Here is a 24,668-nt window from a genome sequence, read left to right as displayed (position 1 = left end):
CAAATGAAGCAAGTAATTTGGAATGGCACTGCTGTTTTTTAAAATGTTTAATTTTTATTTCAGGTAAAAAGAAAGAAAAAGAAAAGGAGAAAAAAGAGAAAAAGGAGAAAGATCATAAATCAAAACAGAAAAAGAAGAAAAAAAAAGAAGAAATCTAAACAGCATGGTATGTTCAATTTACATTTTTTTTTTTAAATAAGCAAAACCACTCAGTGTATTTCTGGCATTAGATATTAAAACTTGTTTCTAAACAATATGAGTCTCAAATTTCAGAAATTTCAAAGAATAGGTTTTGGCCTTAAATGTTGAAAGACATTTAGGTCTGTGACCTCATTTTTGTATTTATAGCCTGTCTCTACATGATAGACATAGATATTTCATAGATGTTTTTTCTTCCTTCAAAAGATATGCTCGCTCTTCACATCTCTTCAAATTCTTCATTTGAAACTGTATACACATACTACTTATTTTGCTTGGACATTAAAATTATTCTAGTATCTAGTCTGTTGCTAAATTTCAGTGGTTTACTGTATAAAATGCAGCCCCTCCTTAACAGTTGATCCTTAACAGCTGAGATTGGCATCTCTGTTGCAACAACCTTGTCTGTTGTCTTAACAAATGGTGATTCCATTGTCTTGTCTCTCTTCCCTATTCCGATTCTTTGTTCATATCACTCATTCTTTTCTTTTCTCTGTTATTTCCGTTCCCTAGAGAGACAAAAATAATTTGATTTTAGATATGAGGCTCTAGGTAGCTTGTGCTTTTTTAACAAAACAAAAAACTCTTTCAAACCACTTTGTGGTTTTTTTTTTTCTCCTTGTTTGGGAAGTACTCCTGTAAGAGTGTGGTTTAAAGTTTTAGTGTCATCCCCTCTGTAACTCTCCTTGGCATGATTTCTGTGGAAAAATTGGACAATTTTGGGATTTTTTTTTTTTTAATAAAAAGATAACTATCCTGCTGACCAGTACAGTTTTACTGTTTCTTTGTATTTCTTCCCCTTTTCCACATCTTTTAGTTCTTTTAATCCCCCATAAAATCATGTTACATGTTCCTTGGTTTACCTTTTTTTGCGTCCAGTGCAGACTTAGTTGCAGCATTATGGCAATAAAAATAACAGCACAGGCAAATGCAGACTCATTCTGTCTTTTCTTCTTGCCAAAGACTGAACTTTATTTTTTGTCTACTATGCCTGCTTACTTCAAAAAGTGTTTCAGGACTTTAAATAATACTACTTATTTTTATCTTGCTGCTGGCTTTTTTTTTTGGGTTTTTTTTTTTTTTTTAAGAACATCTTTAAATATTCAAAAATTTAAAAATGAGAACATAGACTGTCTTTTCTATGCCTATCAGATTGACTTTACCTTCATGTACCTTGAGACTGTACTTTACTAGATATCAGTCATAGTAACTTCGATTGAAATTTCTTAAAAAATGAGAACGTGAAAGTTTAAAGCCTATCAAACAAAGAATTTTCTAGAAATTTTTCCTCAAGCGCATGTGGAAAACCCCTATGCACTAAAAGGAGCTTCTGACCACAGACTTTTAAAGACACCTTGTGGATCTGTAGAGTGATTATGCATTTGTCTGTCCAAAATTTGTGCTATAATATGAAAATGCTTCCAAATAATGCAGTGCTTGAACGTGAACTGCAATAATCTAGGTTTCACATACTGCACCATCTTTATATTGGAGTAATATAATTTTAAACTATAAACTTCAATTGCTTATTTTACCTAAAAATTATTGGGAGTTTTTTACTTGCACTGGGAAGGCATCTAAGTATTTGCAAGAAGATACTGGTAAATGCTAGGTATGCAAGAGCCAAAGAAAAGAACAAAAACCCCAGGACCGTAAGCAGTCCTGGCTACTTCATCTGTGATTATTGAAACATGGCAGAGTGAGTTAATACTCTCCATGGGTACCATTTTTAGGAAGATTTTCAAAACTAATGTGCCATCACCTTGTGTACAGCAATATCCCCAGCAGCACTCTCGATACAGTTTAATAAGAGTAAGAAAAATGTTTTATATCTCTTCTCTCCTTTGAGTGTATGACAGACTGAGTGTTGGTGTAAGTGTGTTTGAAAAAGAACTTGCATAAAAATAAGCAAAATGATGATTGAATTATCTGTCAAAAGATCTTTTAAGCAGAACTGTTTTAATAGGTAACAAGTTAAGCTTTAAGCTACAGATTTGAAATACGTTCAAAACTACAAATGTGTATTTTGTAATGGGGATATGTTTACATGATATTTCCTGGAACCTTCTGTTTCATGTATTTCTGAAGAAAAAGGTAAATAGGGAAGTTATCTGTCATCTTTGGTGTTGAATCCTGGAATTTAGATGAAGCATCAAAACAAGCTGAAGTAATGCATGATTTAGAAGGTTTGGGAGGAGTTGGCAAGACTGGTGGTTCTTTGAGCATGTGATAATTTGCTGTGCTTGAGATCAGAAAATCTAAGGCTTCGAACTGTCTGGGGTGCACTTGGTTCTCTGGTTCCATACAGCTCTGACATGCAGTGGGTTCTGCAAACCCTATTCATCCAAATTGATTCAAATAGAGTACCTCTTGTGCTCAGTATTGCTCTTTGGTTTTATCTTAAGGTTGTAAGGTGGTTTCTTGTGGTCTGGTGTGGTGTTTTTTTTTTTCCTTCTTTTTATTTCTTTGGTCTTCCTGCCAACTTGTCTTGAAACTTAGAAGCTTGGCAGAGGTACCACGATTAGGTTCCAACTTCTAGGGGCCATATCCAATGCTTGTAAATATTAGGAGAAAACTATATACCTTCCAATGCCAACAAATAGAAATCTCAAATCCAGATGCAGAAAGGAGTATGAGTAAAACTTGAGCATTTTATTCTTTGCAAATTCATTTTGTGAAAATCTGTTTCTAGAAATCCAGAGGTATTCTGCCTGGATTTTTTTTTTTTTAACTGGGGAGAAAAGAAGAATGGTTTGGCAGATTCCGACTCAGTGTCTGACCCTGAAAAAGCCTATTGAAAAATGATCTGTCAAAAGAAGCGGTCTTCTCTTTCTCCAGGACTAGCTCACTGTACTTTCAGAGCACGGGCAGAAATGAAAGGGTGTGAGACGTGCTCCGTTCCTTTGGAATCAAATTGAGGCATCTTGGGGAAGAAGAGGGAGCGGGCCCATTGTGGGCTCCAGATAAGTTTTGTGCAAGGCTTTAAAACAAACAAACAAAAAAACAAAAAAACCTTCTTTTTGTGCTCTGAATATATGCATGATTGACTGTTCGTATAAAACCCATGTAACACAGAAGGTAGGTAATTTCGGTTATTTGTACTGTTCTGTACAGAGCCGGTTGCCCAGGACGATGTCCAGACAACTTTTGAATATCTCCAGGGAGGGAGGCTCCACCACCTCTGCCAGCACAGATAGGACAGACTGTGCTGATCAGACGCAGGGCATGGCCAGACGAGTGTACCGACCAGCAAACTATTTATGCATGACTGGCCCTTTTTATCCCCTTATTCCTCTATTTTCCCCACATTTGTTCCTCCCCAAATCACTTAGTTCCACCTGTTTTCCCCACCTTTGGTTCCTTCCCTAAACGTTCCATAATAAGTCTTGTGCAATCCCATTTTCCCCTACATCCCATAGTGTGCCCCACCCCTGCGCTGCAACCCTGCCTTAGTCCAAAAGGTGATCCGGAGAGCTGCGCTGGGAGAGCGCACATCATGATGGGTTTCACGTCTGGATGATGGGGGTGATGGTGCTGCTGGGACAGCCCTGGGAGGGGCCTGGGCAGGGCATGTTTGTTGTTTGCCTACTCATCATGCTCCGCTGGCCTTGTGCAGACCCTCCTGGGATGCTCCCGGGCCCATCCCAGGAGCCATCAGCCATTGATGGGCCCGGGAGCATCCCAGGAGGGTTTTCTTTGGGCTCCCTGCGCTCCTTTGCAGGTGTGCAGACAAGCTTATATCACTTAATCTGACAGGACGGTCTGCAGTTACTTCTAGGTAGCGATGTTGGTAGTGCTACAAACAGACCTAAGGCAAAAAGAGAGAGCTACCAGCAGCATCTCTAAGGCTAGCAGATGGTACAGGATGAACTGTGGAAAAAGAAAACTGTATAATGATCTAGGAAAAATTATTCCTCTACATTTAGGGATGGGGGGAGGGGGGAGTTAAATGGGTAATGCTTGTCTTAGCTATTAATCTTCATTATGTTTCTTTATGTTTCTTACAGGAAATTTTTTTATAAAATACATTATGAAGAGCTTTTGTCATTTCATATTTACAGTTTCATCATCCTAATACCTCAATGTTGCTATTCCTTACTTCTGAACATAATGTTGCAGTATACTTAAATATTTTTTTTTACTTTGCATTTGTCATAAACTTTTCTTTCCTTTTGTAACAGTGACTTATTTTCTTTTAACTTTTCAGATTATTCAGATTATGAAGATAGTTCTGTTGAATTCTTGGACAGGTGCTCCTCTCCATTAACACGGTCCTCGGGGAGCTCTCTGACTTTGCGCAGCATGTTCTCGGAGAAGAATACATCATACCAGTATCCAAGAGCTATCTTGTCTGTTGATCTTAGTGGAGAAAGTAGGTTGGCTGAACAGCAACTTTCAGTTTGTAGGTTTAATTCTTTAAGAAAGAGAATTTTAAAGGAAATAATTTGGTTTGTGTTTGGGATTGTAGCTATAAATATGGTGACTGATTTATACTTACTTCATCTATTTGAATCAAAATGCTTACACTCCTCAAGCTGTTCTGCATTGTACTTGCTTTGGTTAAGTGTTGCTACTCTGCTTCTGAGGAGACCACGTTAAAGGTATTTTGCAGAATTTGTTAAGAAATCTAATACACCAGCAGTGTGTTTGAGAGCAATTTTTTGCTACACGCAGGTTAAGACTTTTTAACTGCTAAAACCCCCTATATTTCTGTAAAGTATCACATCTCTGCACACACAATTTCACATGTATTTATTTTTACTAGACCTTTCAGATGTGGAGTTCTTGGATGATTCCTCTACAGAGAGTTTGTTACTTAGTGGTGATGAATACAATCAGGACTTTGATTCAACTAACTTTGAAGAGTCTCAGGATGAAGATGATGCTCTCAATGAAATTGTTAGATGCATTTGTGAACTGGATGAAGAAAATGGCTTTATGATTCAGGTAAAGGAATTGGCGGCGGGGGATATATTTTCCATTTGAATTTCTTGCTTGTGATGTGTTGGAGACAGTTATGTAGAGAGCTGAAAATAGAAGTGAACAGTAACAAAATATTTTTATGTTCTGCACTTGGCATGACTCTGTTCGGTGTATGCAGAACTATTACTCTAGGATTGGGTTTCTCTAACAAATCCATAGAACAGGTTTGTAAGGAAAGATAACCTTTTTCTTTATAACCAGCTGATAAATTTGGAATAAAGTATCTTTTCCCGCACACAAATCATCGCTTCTGTCCACAGACTATCCCGATTATACCAGCCCTTCTGGTTTGGCCCCGGTGCTTTGCAGTACCACTCTGCTGACTGTAAATGTACCTCAGCTGTATCCAAGACCTCTGCTATACAGACGTTAATATTGTCAGTAACTGTGATGTGTGTGTGATGTGCATGCTTCATCTTTAAAATAGCAGTTCTCAAACTAGAAGTCACTAGCTGGTTTTAGAAACTGCTACGAATTTAAATCTTACTCGGTGTAGAAAAAAGCGAAGAAGAGTATACAGTGTCTGCATAGCATTCAGGTGCTGATGGATTGCAACTACTGCTGCTTATTTATTTCTACTCAAATGAGGGGAGCATTTCCCATCTAGTAATGAATAACTTAAAGTCTTTGACTCAAGCAATTCATATTATAGTGATTAGATTAGGTGCAAGCAACAGTGAGGAAGAACTCAGTTGTCAGTAACTTTAAAAAAAGCCATGAACTTCCTGTGTTTTTTTTTCCCTGCTCAAAAAACAGGTTTGTATTCAGCTACTAATGTGGTACAGTTTCTGTTGAAAATATGGAGCCTTTTTAGTTGAGATTTGAAGGAAGTGAGTATGGCTGTCCTGTGTTAATGGACTTAAAGTCTTTGGGAAATGACAGAAGTGCCTGAAAATGAAGGACACAAAGACTGTTCCTGGGAACACACTGAAATGCAGTGCTGTTTTGGAGGAACTAAGCAGGAGTTCAGCTATGGTAATAATGTGGACAAATGGACTGGTGTAGGAATCTTTGGAGAGAGGAGAGGAAACTGTAGCCATAGTGGTACGACAAGAGGAAAAGTGACTTCAGTGTTTTGAATAGGTTGATGCTCAAAAGCATGTCAAAGCAAAGAGGAGAGACTTTCAGTAGTAAAACAGTAGATATTTAGAACACAGGCAAATGCTGAGTTGAGAAAGGGAAATGTATTTTTAAGTGGTAGTTTCCTGCCTGTTTCTGAAGTCCAATGACAGCCTGATTTTTTCCTCTTCATGCCTTGTCTCACTGAAAGCAACCAGTTTGCTGTTTCTAGGCCCTCATGTCTTGCCACTTCTATTTTGCTCTCCTATTCTCTTGTTTCTCCTCTTTCATTTTCTCTTCATTTTCTTTTTCTTTTAGATTTTCCATTGGTGCGATATTAAAAACACATCTTTCTAGCGCACTGGAGAGATGCTTTGTAAATATAAATAATTAAACTGAAGAGTTTTCTACTTTTCACTGTTATGCTGTAATGTATTACATTATCTTTCTACTTTACTGTAATATTATACTCCTGTCTTATGTTTCACTACTAAATATTTAGGTGCTAAAATACTGAATGTTGTAATAAAATATTATTAAATATTACATCTTCAATTTCTTTTTTTTTTTTCCAGTTTGGAATTTGTGTTTGAGGTAACTTTCAGAACCAGAGCTATTTTTTAGCTCGATGTCTTTGCCTACCCAAACACAAATTGCCCAACTAAAATAATCTTACTCAAACCAGCTATTTAAGTTAAACTGCTGTTCTCTGCATTTTGACGATACAAGAAATAGCTTCTGATTTTTGAATATACTTATCTCAGTTATAGTTTTTGCCTTTGTTTTTTTCTGATGTCAGTGTGAAGAATGCTTGTGTTGGCAGCACAGTGTATGCATGGGACTGTTAGAGGACAGCATTCCAGAGCAGTACATCTGTTATATCTGCAGAGATCCACCAGGTACGAGTAAACCACCTTTATCTGTAGCTGTCTGCTTGGGATATTTAAGCAGAGATGTTACACATTGCTTAAATTGTTAAAGCTTTGTCTGTTTTGTGTTATCTGTTATGCTTCTTTGGGGCAAGTGATCCTACGTTTGGCTCTCAGCAGAAAACTTACTTTCCTGTTAGTAACATCTTGTTCAGCTATGCTAAATCTTATTCGTGATCTTAATTACCATCGCTTTAGTTGTTGAAACTTAATTCCCCCCAAACCTGAGCACTTTTTCATGTCGTTGTAGTCTGAAAAGTCTTTCTAAACAAATCATTCTTGCTCAGCAATCTGTTTTGCCTGTGCTTGGAATCACACTTGTTCATTTAAATACTGTTTTAGACAAAAAGGACTCATTTCCATATGCTGTGGATGTCATTTTATATTAATTGCAATTTTATAATGTTTGCATTTGACCAGAATTGTGTAAATAAAGGTGTGGAACTGAATGTGTAAAATATGAAAAAATCTAGCACTTGTTATGGTAAATGGTAGTGCACAAACAGCACATCTTGACTTAAGATGGTTAGGATAAGTTTGAAATGGTAAGAATTAGGAAAAGTCTTATTTACTTTTAAACTGCATACATTTGATTAGGAAGATATTGATTTAAAAATGATTCTGTCCATAAACCCATTTTTCTTAGCAGTTATTTGGAGAAAAACTATACGTTTGGAAGAAAGTTTTTAGTATTTTGCTCACAATTGATACAAACGCACATACATGTCCTCTGGTGAAATATCCAACAGTCCAGTTGTTTCAAAAGAGCAATGAGACTACACCCCCAAATTTACTTTCATTCTGAATTTAAGAAATAAAATCTGAAAACTGTTTGCAGAGGTATAAAACAGGACAGTTTTTATTAGTTATTTTTGAGAAGAAAATTTAGGAAAATAGAGCTGGAAAGATGATGTGACTTTTTCAGTTTGTCCCAATCTCAATCTAAGTTGATGGTATAGAGTCTTGTTTGATAGTTCTGTGTGGTGTACTCTTTGAGCAGTCAAGCTTTTTCTTATTAAAACCAACTAATTTGTCTTGTGTTCTTTCCCTGCACTGTACTAGGTACTTCGTTATCCCCTGCTATGCAGAGACTGTGTCCCTAATTTTTATCTTCTCTCCCTTCCTAACCATTACTTCTTTTCTTTCTATGTCAGGAGAAAAAGGTCATTCACAATGTCAGTATTTTAAAGTGTATTGGGATAATGGGCAGAAAGGAGATAGACAGGGTATTCTCCTGAAAGGTATGGAGGGCTTCCATCAACCCATTCTTTGTTCTGTATATGATGATAGTCTGATATGAAATTGAGTGTAAGATATTGCGGTCTTAGTCAGTCTGTTTGTCTGGGTTCATCATTGTAAACAATAATACTGGAATAATTAGTATTATACATTTCTAGTTTTGTTTTTTGTTGCCTTTTTTTTTATTTAAATAGTTATTAAGTTACTATAGAAGCATTAGCTAAATACTCATTCATGCCTGTTGGGTTAAGATCATAGATGTTGCCATAGCATGGGAGACCTAAGGCCCACATACATCAATGTTCTGTCTAGTAGTATCTGGTAAAGGCACCTCAAAGGAGAGTGTAAGAACTCTGCTGTCAGGTAACTTTGAAATGTCTGCTTTTCATGAAGCCTTCTCCCGGCTTCTTATAAATAGATATTGACTTCAGTATTGAAACAAAATATTTGTCTTTTAGAAACAAACTAGGTATTTTGGATATGTCCATATAAAATCTACTCCCTAACATTTCTCTGGTAACTTAGGTTTTCTTTTTTTTTAAAAGTAAGCTGCAGTAGTTAGATAAATAAAATGCCAATTTAAACATTTTTTTGCAGTTAGATTGATAATAGCACAGTTCTCAGTATTCTGTACTTTGATTGCAAAAGTGATTAGATTTTCATTTCAAATGCCATTTAGAGAAGTCTTGAGATGTCAGGTTTATTTTTGTTTTCATAAGTGTTAAGAGTTTCCTCTTAATCCATGAAAACTAAATTTTAATATATTAATAGCAAGACCTTGAATCCTTCTTTCATGGATGTTAGGAGACATTTAGGAGAGTACAGTATATAATTATAGCACTCTAGTTTTAAATACAGTTCTGCTGTGGCTTTAGATGCCCTCAATTTGTTTATTGCTTACCCCAGGTCAGAGGTGGAGTGCCAAATATCTTTATGATAAAGAGTGGCTAAACAATGGACACATGTGTGGATTATCATTTTTGAAAGAAAACTACTCTCATCTTAATGCCAAAAAGATTGTGTCAACACATCACCTACTGGCAGATGTATATGGTGTAACTGAAATATTGCATGGACTGCAGTTGAAGATTGGGATATTAAAGTAAGTATCAGTCCAGGGTTTATTCTCCATCTTTATATATTTAAGTAGCAGAGACTACCATTATTCCATATGCATTATTCTCTCACATTACAGTTCTTTCTTCTATAATAGTTTAAATAATTCAAGTGCAAGATGTAGAGTGCCCTCAGCTTCAGTGGGAGTTAGGTGTTCAGCACCTGAGTGGATCTGGTATATTGGGATTATTGGTGATTTTTTTAAATTTTTTTTTTTTATAGTCAGTTTTGGGTTAAGGGACATTCTGGATTTATCCTAAATTGATAAGTGACCTAGGAATACTTGCATATTTGATAATGGTGCTTATCAATAGCTGTGATCTAGCAGAAGTGGATGCTTAATAGTTCAGTGCTGTAAGTGGTATTTTCTATAACTTGCTTTTTTCCCTCCCCTTCGTTGCAGAAATAAGCATCACCCAGACCTTCATCTCTGGGCTTATTCAGGGATGCGAAAAGAACAAGAACAAATAACTGTTGGGGTAGAGAAAAAATTAGTGACTTTGCCGGATGCTGTTAATCCAACTGAAAGGACGTGTCACAGTCAGAACCATAAAGAACCGTCCAGTATACCCCAGAAGATGGAAGAAACATACATCACAAGTGAGCACAGTTACCAAAAACCACAGAGTTTTGGTCAAGACTGCAAAACAGTCACTGACCCTGTGAGCTCAGATGATGAAGATACAAGTAGTTTTGAGGAAGATCAGGAATTTCACACAGAGAATAAAAACTGTTTACAATATTCTTTTAAAGATGATGGCATGAATGAGCAGGTAAGTATCATTCTTCATCTGGGAAGTTTCTCAGTTGGAAAAATATGTTCAATCTGATAAAACTCAAGCGCATACAAGTACTTAGAAATGTTCATTGTTACAAGTTGACGTATTCTATCAAATAAGTCAGCAGAAATCACTAGAAGCAAAGTGGGGTCACTGAAATAGTTTCAGGTGAAGTATACCCATTTCAGCTGGTGAATGAAATGCAAAGTATAGTTAAAGTATTGCCTATGCTAAAACTGTTTATGCTCAATCCAGTGTTTCGGGGAAAACCAAAAAATCCTATGCTTAAAATGCAGAGTCTTGAAACAGAACTTACGTGGTTTTTGCGAGGTGAGGAAAACGGGACAAGTTTTCTTTTTTCTCTTGCTTCTGTTTTCTACATGTGGGTTTTTGTTGTTGTTGTTTGTTAAACTGATATTGTAATAGTGTTTATTATTGTACTGTATTCTTCTTTTAATAGCAACACTATCTAGAATTCTGTCCACAAGTAATGATTTACTGGCCAACAAATTTCACCTCGTGCAATTTCTTTTGAGTCTTTTATATTGCGTATTTCTTCTAATTAAACGTTTCACAGGGTTTTAGTCAGGATTATATTTGGCTATTTAAACATCTCTCTCATTTTTTGCATTAATGGTTTGAATCCATTACTTTGTGGAAAAGGTCTGAAACTTGTTAGTCTGGTTTTAGTGAAGAGTTCTCTTTGAGCAAAAAACAAAGTGAAACAAACCTTTCTGTTTTCTACAATACCAACTGTGTGAGAATAAATCGCCCAACTCATCCCCCTTTTGAAGTACACTTTCTGGTGTGGAAGAAATGAGTAAGATACGTCTTTTTTCTTTTAATTTTAATTTTAAATGTGGCATGTAAGCTGTATAGTCTGAATGGGAAATTTTGGCTCATTCTATTTAGAAGTAACTGTTTGTATGCTAAATCGCATGATTATATTCAGGTTGTATAGTAAGGAGACATGCAGCAGTGTGAAAATACACTTTCCTTCCAACAGTAGCTTAAATTGTCACTGTAAATAGTATGAATACATTTAGAATTAAAAGAAAATATCTGAGAGCAGTGAAACAAAACTAATGTTTCCTTCAGAGACTAAAGCATATATCTAAAAAGCTAGGTGCTCTCTGTTTTTAAACCAGGAAGAGATCTGTTTGGGGCAGTGTCAGAGTATTCTTTCCTTTGGGACGCCTTAGTTCACCTTGTCACTAGTCGGCCTTGCTATCTGAAATAAGGCTTTCTGTCTAGACTTAATACGCATTGAAAAGCTCTTCTTGGTTTCTCCATGAACCTGTTTGTACCTACCTTAAAACCATGATGACACTGACAGTGAAGTGCCATTTTTATGTGAATTGACTTCTCCGTAAGGTGCCTTCTTCACCTCTCCTTGTCACAGTTCTGATTGGGGCTTTGGATTCTCTCTTCTAGCATCCCGCAGAGCCTTGAATATTCTGGTTTTCCATACTGTTTTGTCTTATCCTAATCTACAGTTCTGTTGCATATCTTCTTTCCACTTATAAACAGTGTTCAGATTGACTGTTATCAAGTCCCTTTTTGGACTAGGCATCATCTTTAAAATTGTAGTTTCCTTGTTCTTGCTTCTGAAAGCACGAGCCTTCCCCACCTGAACCTCCCGTTTATTTCTTCTTCACAAGCTGGACCCTGTACTCTGCTTCTCTTACCACCCCTGCCAGCGCTCTCTGATTGCCTACATTGATCTCCTAGCTTAGAGGAGGACTTGTTTGATCTTGTGGGTTTTTTTTCAAGGAGCATTAACTAGGCATTTGAAGAAATACAGAGGTCATTAAAAGGAAAAAAAAAAAATCTTTTATGATGTTATTTAGATGTTAAGTTATTTAACTTTAAAATTTTCTCTAACTTACTGCAGTGGGCATCTAAAAGATTCACCTAACAGATGATCTTGGTTTTAGAATTATGGACTTGGGTCCTCATACGGCAAGGGAAAAATTGTGTTCTTCTCTCGTGGTTTTAGAGAGGATCTGAAAATTGTAAGAAATAGGGCATTTCTTGTTTACGTTGGAAATATCATTTATAAGATTAATAGTGAAAACACTGTGAAGGCCAACCTGATGTTTTGAGAGAAGAAAGATTTTATCTGAAAGGTTTGAGAGATTAGAGGCTTTTATGACTTTTCAAATCTATCTTTGATAAATAACTTTAACTCCTTTAATGAATATTGTGAGTATTAACGATATTTCTCCTCCAGGACTTGCTCATAAAGCTGCCAGCAGGTCGGTCCAAGTTTGTTGTGGTTTTTTTTTCATTGATTTTAAGTCTTAAAAAGAAAGGGTTTGGGTTTTTTTGCTTAAGAAGTAACTTAAAATCCATCAGTCCCTATTTTCTTCTTCCCCTCTCTTCTCACTCTTACCATTCTTGCCTGGAGGAAGAAATAGTTTAAGAAAAAAAAAATGGTGTTAAGTCTATTATTATGTGACGTGGAAAAAAATTAGCTGAGCACTTCATCAGAGAAGTGTATTAATCTGATAAAATTCACTCCTTGCTCTGGCATTTGCCATGAACCGACACACTGTGAGCGCACGTATCCAGCATTCTAGTCCCTAAAATAGAATCATCAATAGTGAAAGAACTTAATCAGATATGGAGTCATAGTGGATATAAAATGGAAACTGTGAATCCTGATAATTAATGGAGATGCTGAATATTTTAACTCTTTAGATCCGATATACTTCCTTTGGTCATTTCCATTAGCTGAAAAGTCAAATACAGAAAGATGAGGAACTTGTGTATTATCTCTGACTTGCTATGAAGATACTAATTATTTCAGAGAAGTCAGTCTTCCTCAAATACTATGTTTGCGTAACTCTGCATGTTACTGCCCTTGTAACTATCCCCGAACATGTTCAATTCTGTCCCAGACTTGTGCTTGCAAGTTAGATGGGACCATAGCAATGGTAGGAAGACAAGTCTTTTATCTTAATCAACAAATAGAACGGCCAGCTTTTTTGTGCAAAATAATTACTTTTGACATTTTGGATATTACTGCGTTCTAGGGAGTTTTCCTTCATTCTCTGGCTAAAGTTGGAACGAATCTTAGAGTTTTGCACATTTTTGGTGATGGTGGAGCAATGCAGTTCAGCACTTCATAATTTAAGTCACAATTTATATAAAAAGGGCACAGAAATGCAGTCTGTCTTACTGCATTTAAACAAAGTGCTTGAGCTGGTAAACTTTACCTCTTGCCTCACTCCTCCAGTGCTATACGTGCTCGTTTGTATGGAATTTGCATTTTATTTGGTTTAGTCTATTGATGTGTCATGGTAAATCGCTTTTTTGAGTATGCTTTTTGTCAAGTAGGCAGAAGTACAATTCTAAAACAGCATAGCTTATCATGTGACTCAAGTGTTGAAATCAACACCAGAAATTTAAAAAAAAAAAAAGAAAACAAAACAAACCAACCCTCTTAAATGGCAATTTTTTTCTTTCTGTTGCTCCTGTGAAGAATTCTGCTGAAGGAAACACTGTGTTTGTTTGTAATGAAAGAAAAGGCTCAGAAGAACAAGTGGATACACATCTTCAATGGCAGCTAAATCTCCTTACCCATATAGAGAATGTACAGAATGAAGTCACCAGCAGAATGGACCTGATTGAAAAAGAAGTTGATGGTAACTGCATTGCCAGATACTTGTTAATACACCTGTAAAAGCATCTTTCATAGCTGCTGTGTTGAAGGTGATCTGAGGTACCGAGGATGGATTTTTAAGAATTATATTCAAAACTGGGTACCCAAAATTATAACCAGAGCTTGTACCCTTGATCCCTCCACCCCCTTCCACAAGTTTTGAATGCCCAATAAAGTAGCTGAAGCACTCAGGAACCCTGAAAATTTAGCTCGAGTTTGTGGTGTTAGGCAGACTTCAGAAGGCTTAGATAACTTGCCTAGTCTTTGTCCAGATACGGATCATAAAGCTGATGGATTTTTATATGCCTGGAGTGTTTTTGGCTTGATTGTTCTAGTATTTGACAATATTTAGGAAAAAAAAGATGTGTTCATTCTGGCTTCAACTTTGGTTTGCTATATATTAGTAAATAACTGGTTTCAGGAAAACAAAGTCAGGCTTCATGAGAAAACTTGAATGAGATTATAGTGTAGGAGTAAATATTACAGCACGTAAGTTTACTCACCAGTCATAGAAATTAAGAATGAGGGGAGCTTGGAGTCTAGTCATAGGAGTCCTGAATTATCTTTTGACAAATAAAGTTGTCTTATTCCTACTTGCAGTTTTACTTTCAATATTCCTGCTTGTATTAGGCAGTATTTCTAGGCTAACAGAGTTGACCTTTTCCCTTCTCTGTCTCTACAAGCATAGAAATTCCTTGAAAACATTTGTTGAAGATTGGAAAACCATTCTGTAATCTGGACCTTGTAAACAGGAGCCTGTTAAAGTGACAGAAGCAAGCCTTCCATTTAAGGATTGCATTTTCTGTTGCAGAACTGTCATAGCTAGAAGGTCATGAACTGAGGTTTCTTTTATGTGTGTAGATGGTAAATTGTTAGTCCAGGGTATAATTTGCTCCCAGGTACCTTTTTGTAGTAACAATCAAATCAGAAGATATGTTTGGATTGTTCGAGTGAAAGATGGAATTGGTTGGCGTTTCCCTAATAAAAATTTTTTCTGTTAAATAAAAATCACAGCCTCAGTATATTTTCTCTTATAAAAGACAGAGACTAAGAATGAAAATTTTTAATTTTTATGAAAACTGTTTCTCGAAGACTTATTCTAATCAACTTCTTCCTTTTCCTTCTGTAGTTTTAGAAAGCTGGCTTGATTTCACTGGAGAACTGGAACCACCAGATCCTCTGGCAAGATTGCCTCAGCTCAAGCGTCGTATCAAACAGCTCTTAATTGACATGGGGAAAGTACAGCAAATAGCAACACTTTGCTCTGTATGACAAAAGGAAGAATAAAGAAATAAAAATAGGTTCTTTACAGTGAATTTTCTTACCAGCCACAAGACTGACAGGAAGACAGCAAAAAGCTGAGCATTTATCTGGTTCTTTGCTGATTACATTAATAGCCTGAAGCTTTAGAGAGAGGAGAGGAAATTTAGAGTAAGGAATCTGTTGTATTGAAAACCTGAATATTCGATGTCCAAGCTTCAAAATGTACTATATTACATACTGAGAAATGTTGATATGATTTTAACATGATAAACAAGAAAATCCCCACATACAAGAAAGTTGAACAAACAACAACTCTGCGAAGAACAATGCTACTATTTTGAAACCTTTGGCAAAAAATTCTAAATTGGCCGAATTCAGCTGACTAAAATTTCTTGGGAACTTTTTAAATGAATTCCTCTTATCTTGCTAGTGAAAGATAGACGCAGAGAGATCTGTATCCTCTCTACAAGGAAAGTTTTTAGATTATTTCCTTCTCTCATGAATGTTCAGGAAAATGAACATACTAGCTTTGATTTTTGAAAGAAATTACTTATCATGGTCTCCTTTTTAAAGTATTTTTTTAAATAGAAATCCTTATTACAGCACCCTTAGGCTCCTTTAAAACATAAGTGGCAAATAGTAGTCAGATGTGCCAAATAATATTAAAACCACTGGGATGAGAGTTTGATTATGACTTACATGAAGGTTTTTTCCAAAGTCCTACTCGGTGCCAGCAATCCATCCAAAATTGTATCTAGTTTATATTTTTTTATGTTCTATTGCAGTATTCAGGATTCCAGGTACAATTTTTGTCCTGGGTAGCTCTGTTCTGGTGTTGGCCCTCTGAAACTTTACCATCCTCAGCTGGGATGAGGAATGACAAGAGCAGCAAAACTGTCTGTGGCTGTGATTGTACTAAACCACTAGAATAAATATCACAAGATACATTATCCAAGATGTTTTTATAAAATCTTTCAGCTTCAGTGAATGAAATGTCATGAAACCAAAGGCAACCTACTTGCTCTGTTAGCTCTTGCTGGATTTTGAGCACAGGACTTCCCCTGTGCTTATAAGTTGCCACTGTACCCAGTGCTACATACATATTTGTATGTGTATGTATATGTGTATAGATACACATGCACATATATACATACTATATACATTTATATCTACACGTCTAGTTTTATTACAATAGACTATAAGAACTGGTGGTTAACATGAAATGTTACCTTTTAACAAGCAGTTTCTAAAATTGAAAATAATGTATGTACAGGTTTTGAAATTTGTAAAATATGACTGTTAAAAGGAGGCTATTTAACTGATGACATTAAGATACTTGAACATTTTATGCCTCACGTCTGTTTATCAGTTCTAGTTATCTGTATAAATGCATTTTAGAACCGATAGACAGTAAACTTGAATTTACCTTTTGATAAGAGTACAAGCCACTGTACATTCAAAAATTATTTAAATTTGCAAACACACTGTTCTATATGTAAGGTACTGTATGTAAAACTGTTTATTAAAACTATTCTGCATACTCTACATTTTCCATTTTTCTTCCTGATCTACATACAAATGTAAAAAAGAAGTGATTGTTATAATGTACAGACCATCAAAAATCAAAAAATCTTGGAATGCCTTTTGAGGATGCATAAAATTGAAAAATGTGCCAAAGATGGATTATCTGGGAAAGACTTTGCAACCAGTGCATTGAACTTTCATGATAAAACCATTATTGAGAAAGCAAGCAGCATGGCTGGTTCATTGCTAAAATAAACCTACCCTGACATTTCCCGTCTGTCTATCATGTCTGAAGTGAGTTACCACTCTTGATGTCCAAAGCAAAATGTAAACCCCTGTTACAGAGTGATTGCTATTTAAAACGTCTTGCCACATCAAGCTTATAGGAGACATTACAGAACTGCATGGTAACATGGAAGTTAATTATGGAATCATGATTGGCAACTTCATCATGCAGAGAGAACACAAGAGCTGAGGAGTTGTTGACATTTTTATAGCAACTGCTAATAAATAAAATACTGTGTTATATAGTTGGATGCTTAAATAACTGCTTCAAACAATATTAAGAGTTGAGTGACCTACTTGCTTTTGGATATGTGAGACTTTTTTATATATTATTCACTTGCTGCATATCCTTGAATGTGGTACTGTGTGTACTGTATAAAGAAGTATAAATCCAGATGAATTACTTTGAAACAAAGTGGAGTGTATTTACGTAATTTATACAGCATACACTGTAGCAATATTATGCAATGTGTGTGCATGCATGTGATGTAATATAATTGTAAACGTTACTGAAGGTGGAGGTGGACCGAGAGATTCCAGGTGGGAGGATGGAGGTTTCTTTCTTAGTGCAGAGCTGGAGGAATAGTATCCTGAAAAGGAAATCGTAAGGTCAAAGTTGCCCTTGCAGCTTTAACTTGTCTTCTGTTTGTATATTTAATGGTCTCTAAATTTATGTGAGTATGTAATTTTATCCCTCAGGATCCTGCCTTATTCGTGATGGACTGTGCTTACAAAGACGAATAATCTGTTTAGTATTTTTTTATCTTCATTTCTTGTGTAGTCACATATTATAAAAATTCCTGCAAGCATTCATATCTTCATACAATCTCGGTGTCCTTATGGACAGTGCTGTGATACATTGTGTATTGCTTGAATGCTTCACAAACTTGTCTGAGTTTGCTTTCTCAAAGTGTGATGTTAGTCTGTAACTTGTGAACATTAGTTTTGGCCCCAGTTTCTCAAGTATTCAGAGGTTTGGGATGCTTTTGAAGTTTTTTCCTTAAACACTTACAAGTCAAGTGCCATAAAAATGCTAAGTGTTTTGCACAGAATGTAATCTACAGTTGATTGCTTTGCTCGTGTGCCAGATAAACCCGATGTGATCTGGTTCATACCGGTATTTCTTCTAGTTGGCCTTACTGAGAGGATCTTTTTCCTGTAGGCATCATTTTCCATCTGTCTTCCTGCCTCCTCTGTAAATAAGCCAGGGATCTATTCGCAACATCATTTATTGGGGCGTTAATTGCAATTACTTGTGCTGTATGATGAAGGAAGCAGACCCTCTCTGAGGAAGAAATAGTGTGTGGCGATGTAAGGACTGTTTTTGATACATGTGCACTGAAAGGTAAAATTTTAAAATTTGCAGCCTTCTTTTAACTTAATATAAGTTCTTAATAGTAATAAACAAAAAGGAAATGCCATTGTACGGAAGGCTCTTGTGATTTCACAGGGCTAAATGGCAAATTTGTGCAGCCTTTAAATGCCCAGCTTTTTGTCTGAGAGTTGTTTTTGTTTTGTTTTTTTTTTTTTTTCATGGAGATACCAGGGTGGTTCATTTCAGAGCTGCCTCCTTCCTGTGACCATACCGTAGGCATCTACATCAGGAATTCTGCGTTTTCAGTTGCAGCGATGGCAGTAGGACATCAATATTGCAGTCATAAATGAAAGGTAGTCTTGGTGACGTGATCAGGTGTCACATGATGGGGCTGCCTATGTTTCAGTTACAAAATGGAGGTACTTCAAGTCACATGGCAGGCAATGGGTTGGAAGATGCTTCCTGCTAACTCTTTTCTTGGCTAGCTGTAGGTTGAGTAGTGCCCGTAGTTTGGATATTCTGGCCTTAGATCTTTGTGCAGCTATGGAGTAATTTACAGTGGTAGAAGCCTGTTGTCCTCTTTAAAACAGTCGAAGAAGATAGGTTGCAATTTTCTGATTTCAAGTATTTGCTGGGTGGCAAAGAACTGAAACTGTTCTTCCATGGGTGCAGTCCTCTTGTATGGCTGACATCCACCTGTCTCTCTTAATTTTGTCTCTAAGCTTCTACATCTGTCCGTTCTGCAGCTGTCATCTCTTTCTCCTTTTATTCTTCAGTCTCTGTTGTCTTCTGTGATGCCTGGAAGGTTTCACTCCTCCCTTCTTGTGCCCAGTTCTTTCTAGCTGCTGTGGGAAGCAGTCAGAGAAAGGCTCCTCTGCTCTTCTGTCCTCAGCCCCCAGTGTGTCCTGTGAGCTGTGTGCGGTTGGAGTGTGTGTACCACGATCAAAACCTTCAGATGCTCTTGCTGCCTTCCTTTAGTAAGCCTCTTCTGATCTCGTGCCAGTGGTGCTCTCCCTCTACTCGCATCTGGCTTCTAACTTAACTAGACTTGAATGAATTTACAGCAAACCCCCTCTGGCACTGTTGGACTCCAGCACTCCTTACCAAACTGAAGGTTGGAATGTAAAGGAGTCACTCAAATATCACCATAAAATTATAAAAGTATTTTGATGCTTGTAAACTAGAATATTTTTCCTTTGTATTTGAAAAGAAAGGGCAACTATTTTTCTTCACTGAAACTTTAAAAGAGGCAAAACGGATCCTGAACTGAATTGGAGCTTGATATAAAAATCAACCACAAAAGTAGGGGGTGGGAAGCACTCTGCAAACAGGGGCTTCATAACAAGAGGTGTGCGATCAGGCCATCTTGACCACCTTGCCCCGTTAGTAGTTACATGGAGGTGCTGATGTGTAAAGGGGGTCCATGCAACGATGCCGTTCGTTTGCAAAGGGGACCCATCCTTGCCATGTTGGTTTAGAACACCGAAACTGTAGGTTTTCTCTCTACTGCTTGGAAATGTTACGGTACGTGCACCTTAACTTTGGAGTGCTTATTAAGGTCAGAGGCTTAATGACTTTCAAAATGCCCATTGCTATTCCCACATTTTATTAGCTGACACTTTTTTCTGTTGTACTGAGTCCATATGGCTTTAGGTGATCATTTTACAGAGGATGTTTGAAATGCTTCAGTAATGGTTTTTATTATATCATGTTATGTCCTGGGTGCTGGGTGTGGGGGTCTGTCTTTAGCAATAAGTATTATACACTATGTGTATATCTGTTTATATATGGAAAACAAGTATGGAGCATGTAATGATGGTGAAAATACACTGCACAGAGAGCAGATTGTGCATTTGGCAGCCATTCTGCGCCAGCCTGAACAATTCAAATGAAAAATTGGAGACCGCATGGAGAAAACAAACTAGCATAAAAAAATCATTCAGGAGTGAATTTCCCTTTCCGTACACACTGGGCCTGTGTGTAAGCAGTAGATGAGCCAGCCTTATTCTATGGATTGAATAACTAAAGCTAGTTCAATTGCTGTTTGCTTCAAAGAGCAGCCTTCCTTTCTTTAAAACTGGCCAGAGCCACCTCCGTTCAGCTGTAGCCATGTGCGTCAGTGTATTGTCACTACACATCTGAGAGAGGCAGCAGTGCACTATTACTGAGTCTTCTATGAGAGAAGCAAACTACTTTCTTCTGTGATTTGTTTTTTATAATAGCAATAATGTTGACTGCGTTCTAATACTCACAATAAAGGTCTGTTGAGATTGTTATGTGCCTGGGCTCCCATTCAGTGGACTTTTGTTTTGCGAGCTAGTGAGTGCTTGTATACGTTTTAAAGCGTAGGGATTCTTCAGTTGCATTTTTAGCCTGCAGTCATCAATACTCATTTATCTGTGTATATTGCAAAGCTTTAGGGAATCTTCAGTTGTATTTTAGCCTGTAGGCAAATTATACAGTCAGTAAATTATTTACAGTACTGAATTACTTACTGTGTGGCAAAGTAATTAGAAGATTTTTCTGTCCTGAACTGCTTTGGTGTTTAACAATTTCAGGGTTTGAGTTTTGCAATACACTTGGTTCTTGAAAGACAAAGTCTTTCAACAAGGCGTTCACAGTGCTGGCATCTCTTCTTGTGGGCAGACGTCTGCCCTCTGAGGGTGTTTCTGGTTTTGTGCCTTTGCACAACGTCATTACAAAATAACTTCAAATTGTTTTTAGTGATTTCTTATATTTTGGTATTGCCTACAAACTGTTGTTCAGGCCGCTATTGTGTAGGAAAGAAATCAGCAAAGGATGCTGAGAAAGTTCCTGTCCTAGGTGTCCTGTGGACCAGGGCGCAAATGGTAAGCGGGAGGTGAATGAAATCAGACAGAATCTAAATCAGTTACAGAGAAATTTTTCTGTTCTTTACATCAAAAATAGGTATGATCTTAAACGTTCAAGAAACTTCAGAATTTTAATTCTGAAAGAGATATGTTAATCGCTATTGAAGGGACAGTCTCAAAGCAGTCTCTGAGATTTAAGATAAAAGGCCGAATTCAGATCTTGGAGTAATACACTGAAACACTTTTTCTAATTAGGAGACTTATTAAAGAAGAGATTTCGTGAGTCAGACCAAACATCTAGCCAGTCCAGTGTCTTATCTTCAGTAGAAATACAATGTCCGCATCTGTAGAAAAATACTGACTATAAAAGATCTGTACAAATTGGTCTTTCCCTTAACGTATTTTTCACTTCTGGTAAACTGAGGTTTCCTTTACCAAAATCTTTATGAAGACCATCAGTTTTATCAATTGCTGATAGATCTGTGCTTGATGAGTTTAATCTGTCTCTTTTCATTCACTTCTCTCCACAACATCAGGAGGCATACTGAATTCCACAGCTTTGTTGCGTGGCAGAAGGAATTGTGTTTGTCCTTGAACTTGCTTTCTGGCTCCATTGACTGGACGCTGTTGCCTTTAGTTCAGAGAAGGTTAAGTATTGCATTATCGAAAAGACCAAAAGTAGTTTTGTCCTATCAATACCAGAAGTTTGTCCCTGTGTGACTGGCGGTGCCTTTTCTCACTGCATTAACTTGCTTTTGTCAAACATTGAATCGATGCAGTGTGCAAATCTATCCATCGCGCCGCTGCGGGTTGCAGAACTGACTTCTGCTTGGGGTTTCAACACAATCTGCATCCCAGAGAATAAAATAAATATTTTTCTACCTTGCATCACTATGGTACTATTAGATAGAGGAAAACTGTGTGTTATCTCCAACGAATAAGTAAGAAAAAAGCCATTTTGCCTGTCCTAGAAAGGTTCATTTTTGCAGGGACAAAGGCAAATTCAAATGTTCTTACATGGGCTGCTTTAGGTTCTTTTGTCGCCAAAGGCACTTTGCCAGCTGCTAAATTATAACACAAAAAATTGAGAAGTGCTCTGCCCACTTTTCCAATCTAGCCAATTTTAGTAGAGAAGTTACTGGAACTTCCCCATCATTCATCAATCTGAAGAATGTGTCATGTATGAAGTGACTGAAACTTGTATTATCTGGTGGGGCTGTGCTTTTTTCCTTGTCATCTTTTAATTTTGCATCACAAGGACTTTTTAAAACTTAAATCAGAGATGATAGAGATGGTAAGTGCTTCACAAGGTCTTGTTATTGTGATCTGTGCCAAAATCATGTGAAGAAGATTGAGACGAATGTCTCATGCTTGGGAAGAAGTGTACCAAATGTAAAATGTAGTTCTCCTCTATCTCCAAGTATAATAAGTTGCTAACAAACAGTGTGAGTCTATGATTTTACATAGTTTTCTTAAAATGTGGGAGAAGATTGTCCAATATTGGTGATGTATTTAACACAGAAAAGCAGTTTATTATCTAAAAATATATTAACTAATTGATATGGGCATAATTTGACAATGTTTTCTGTTCTTAAAATTTTTGATTCCAGTTTGCTGCCTCATTCAGGAGGCTCCCTTAAGTTTGTTACTTAAACTAAGGTTGACTTCTCAGGCTCAAGTTTTCTTTGGGTGAGAGCAACTTTTCTGTGGATGTAGATGTTTATGTATTCATATACAGGAATCATTTACCCTTGGGCTTTTTGATATGTAAAAATTGCAGTTGCACAAACCGTCTTTTCTCTAAGAAAGTGTATGCAAAACTGGAACAATGAATAAATGGTCTGCTTCTCACTTGAGGTTTGTGCTTTCAATGTTTCATCACACTGACATTTTTCTTTCTCCCAACAATTCTAGTATAGATTGAGTAGCTTATTGCCACTGTATACAACAAACAAACCCCTCCTTTCCAGCACTCGAGCAATGATTTTGAAGACATGTTAGTTTTAAGGCCATATTGGCCACAGGGACCTTTTCCGCTTACTCCTTTTCTCCCCTTCATTGGTGAGCTAATTTAAGATATTCTTCCATCTTTCCTCAGGTGCTAAAAATAGAAGTCAATTCAATTGTCCCTTCACTGAAGGTTATGCAGTGAGGCTTTTCTTTATTTCAATTTGACCAGCCATAGATGACAAGTGCCTTTTTTTCTCTGAAGAATGTGGATTGCAAATATTGCTCTGTAAACTTTTTTTTTTAATTCACAGGCTATTGCATCCCATTGAACTTGCGTTCTGAAATGCCCATCTTGGTTTGACGCAGATGTAGAAGTAGTTTAAGTGATGCCAATTGCCAAAACTCACTTTCTCACTTCGTTTTTTAAGAGACATTTAAGACTAGGCTGTTCTTCCCAACTTGCATAGTTCAGAGGTTGTTTTCTGAGTGTTTCTCAAGGAAATAAAAGTAATCTTGGGAATCAACATTATGTAGACGATTGCAGATTTGTGCTTCTTTCTGTTAGTAATAGCCCTTTGATACCTCCTTGGTTTCCTGTCTGCCTTGCTCTGTTACCAGCTACTAATGACCTTTGGTAGCAAAGACTAAAGGAGGGAAGTGAACGGCTCCCTTAATGAGCTTGCTTCTCTCCCCATTTGCTGCGCAAGGAACCTGCATGACAAGTTTTTACTAACTTTAGAAAAGTGGACTAAATCAATACCACACTCACACTCGGGATATGTTTCTGTGGTGTGGAAGCATCATTGTGCCTGTAGGCACAGACCCTGCGGCCCCTGGAGAGCCCGGGATGCTGGGCTGGGCTGTCTCCTGTTGCTCTCCTGTGACTGCCCCACTGCACTGGGGGTCAGGCTCAAGCCTGAGACTCTTGAAGTACACTTGAGTCAGAAATGTATGTCATGGTCAACTTTTCATCTTTCCTGATTGAGCCACCCTAGTGCTGATGCTGGCTATTCTCGTCTGGTCGGATTCCTTTGCTCTGCATGTACCTTTCCCTACAAATGCTATGCTAATCCAGAAATTCATTTTTTTTCGTGCCTGTTTAATCAGGGCTGTTACAGGATTTTTCTTCTTTATGCTTCTGAAGGTTGCCTTTTTTGGTCTGTCATCTATGCTGGACACGTTCTTCATCTTTTCCCAGCTTGATCTTTCTGCAGACTTTCCTCAATTCCAGAGTAGGTTGCTTGAAAGTAAAATCCAAATATAGTCTCACTCATTTTAAAAAGGCTAGTCACGCTAAAGCAAGCTTGTGCTGCTGTTTGAGATCACATTTACCATATATATCAAACACTGCAGCACTGCGGTGGTCCGCAGCCCACACAGACGGATGCTTGGATCACTGTTAGCACGATCTTGGTCTGCAAGAGAGTATCAGTAGCCTTGTTTCTAGTCTGTTGAGTACCCATGAATCACAAGCAAGAGTGCTGTCACTTTTACTTGCAATCAGCCTAAGTCCAGCCTCAAACGCGTGCT

At 37.2% G+C, this 24,668-nt stretch overlaps 1 protein-coding gene across 1 annotated transcript in view; it reads left to right on the top strand.

The window, feature by feature from the left end:
- Positions 1-23,039, top strand: part of PHF20L1 (PHD finger protein 20 like 1) — a 61,157-nt gene extending 38,118 nt beyond the window's left edge. Inside the window, 9 exon segments of the mRNA XM_075141139.1 lie at positions 64-136; positions 138-166; positions 4,406-4,570; positions 4,964-5,145; positions 7,040-7,139; positions 9,315-9,510; positions 9,928-10,297; positions 13,791-13,953; positions 15,100-23,039. Coding sequence (XP_074997240.1) covers positions 64-136; positions 138-166; positions 4,406-4,570; positions 4,964-5,145; positions 7,040-7,139; positions 9,315-9,510; positions 9,928-10,297; positions 13,791-13,953; positions 15,100-15,242 — 1,421 coding nt within the window. The 3' untranslated portion in view covers positions 15,243-23,039.
- The last annotated feature ends 1,629 nt before the right edge of the window (positions 23,040-24,668 follow it).

Source organism: Calonectris borealis, chromosome 2 (assembly GCF_964195595.1).
Source record: "Calonectris borealis chromosome 2, bCalBor7.hap1.2, whole genome shotgun sequence".
NCBI classification, from domain to species: Eukaryota; Metazoa; Chordata; class Aves; order Procellariiformes; family Procellariidae; genus Calonectris; species Calonectris borealis.
Note: the sequence above shows the minus strand (reverse complement) of the source record. Positions and strands in the feature narration are given on the sequence as shown.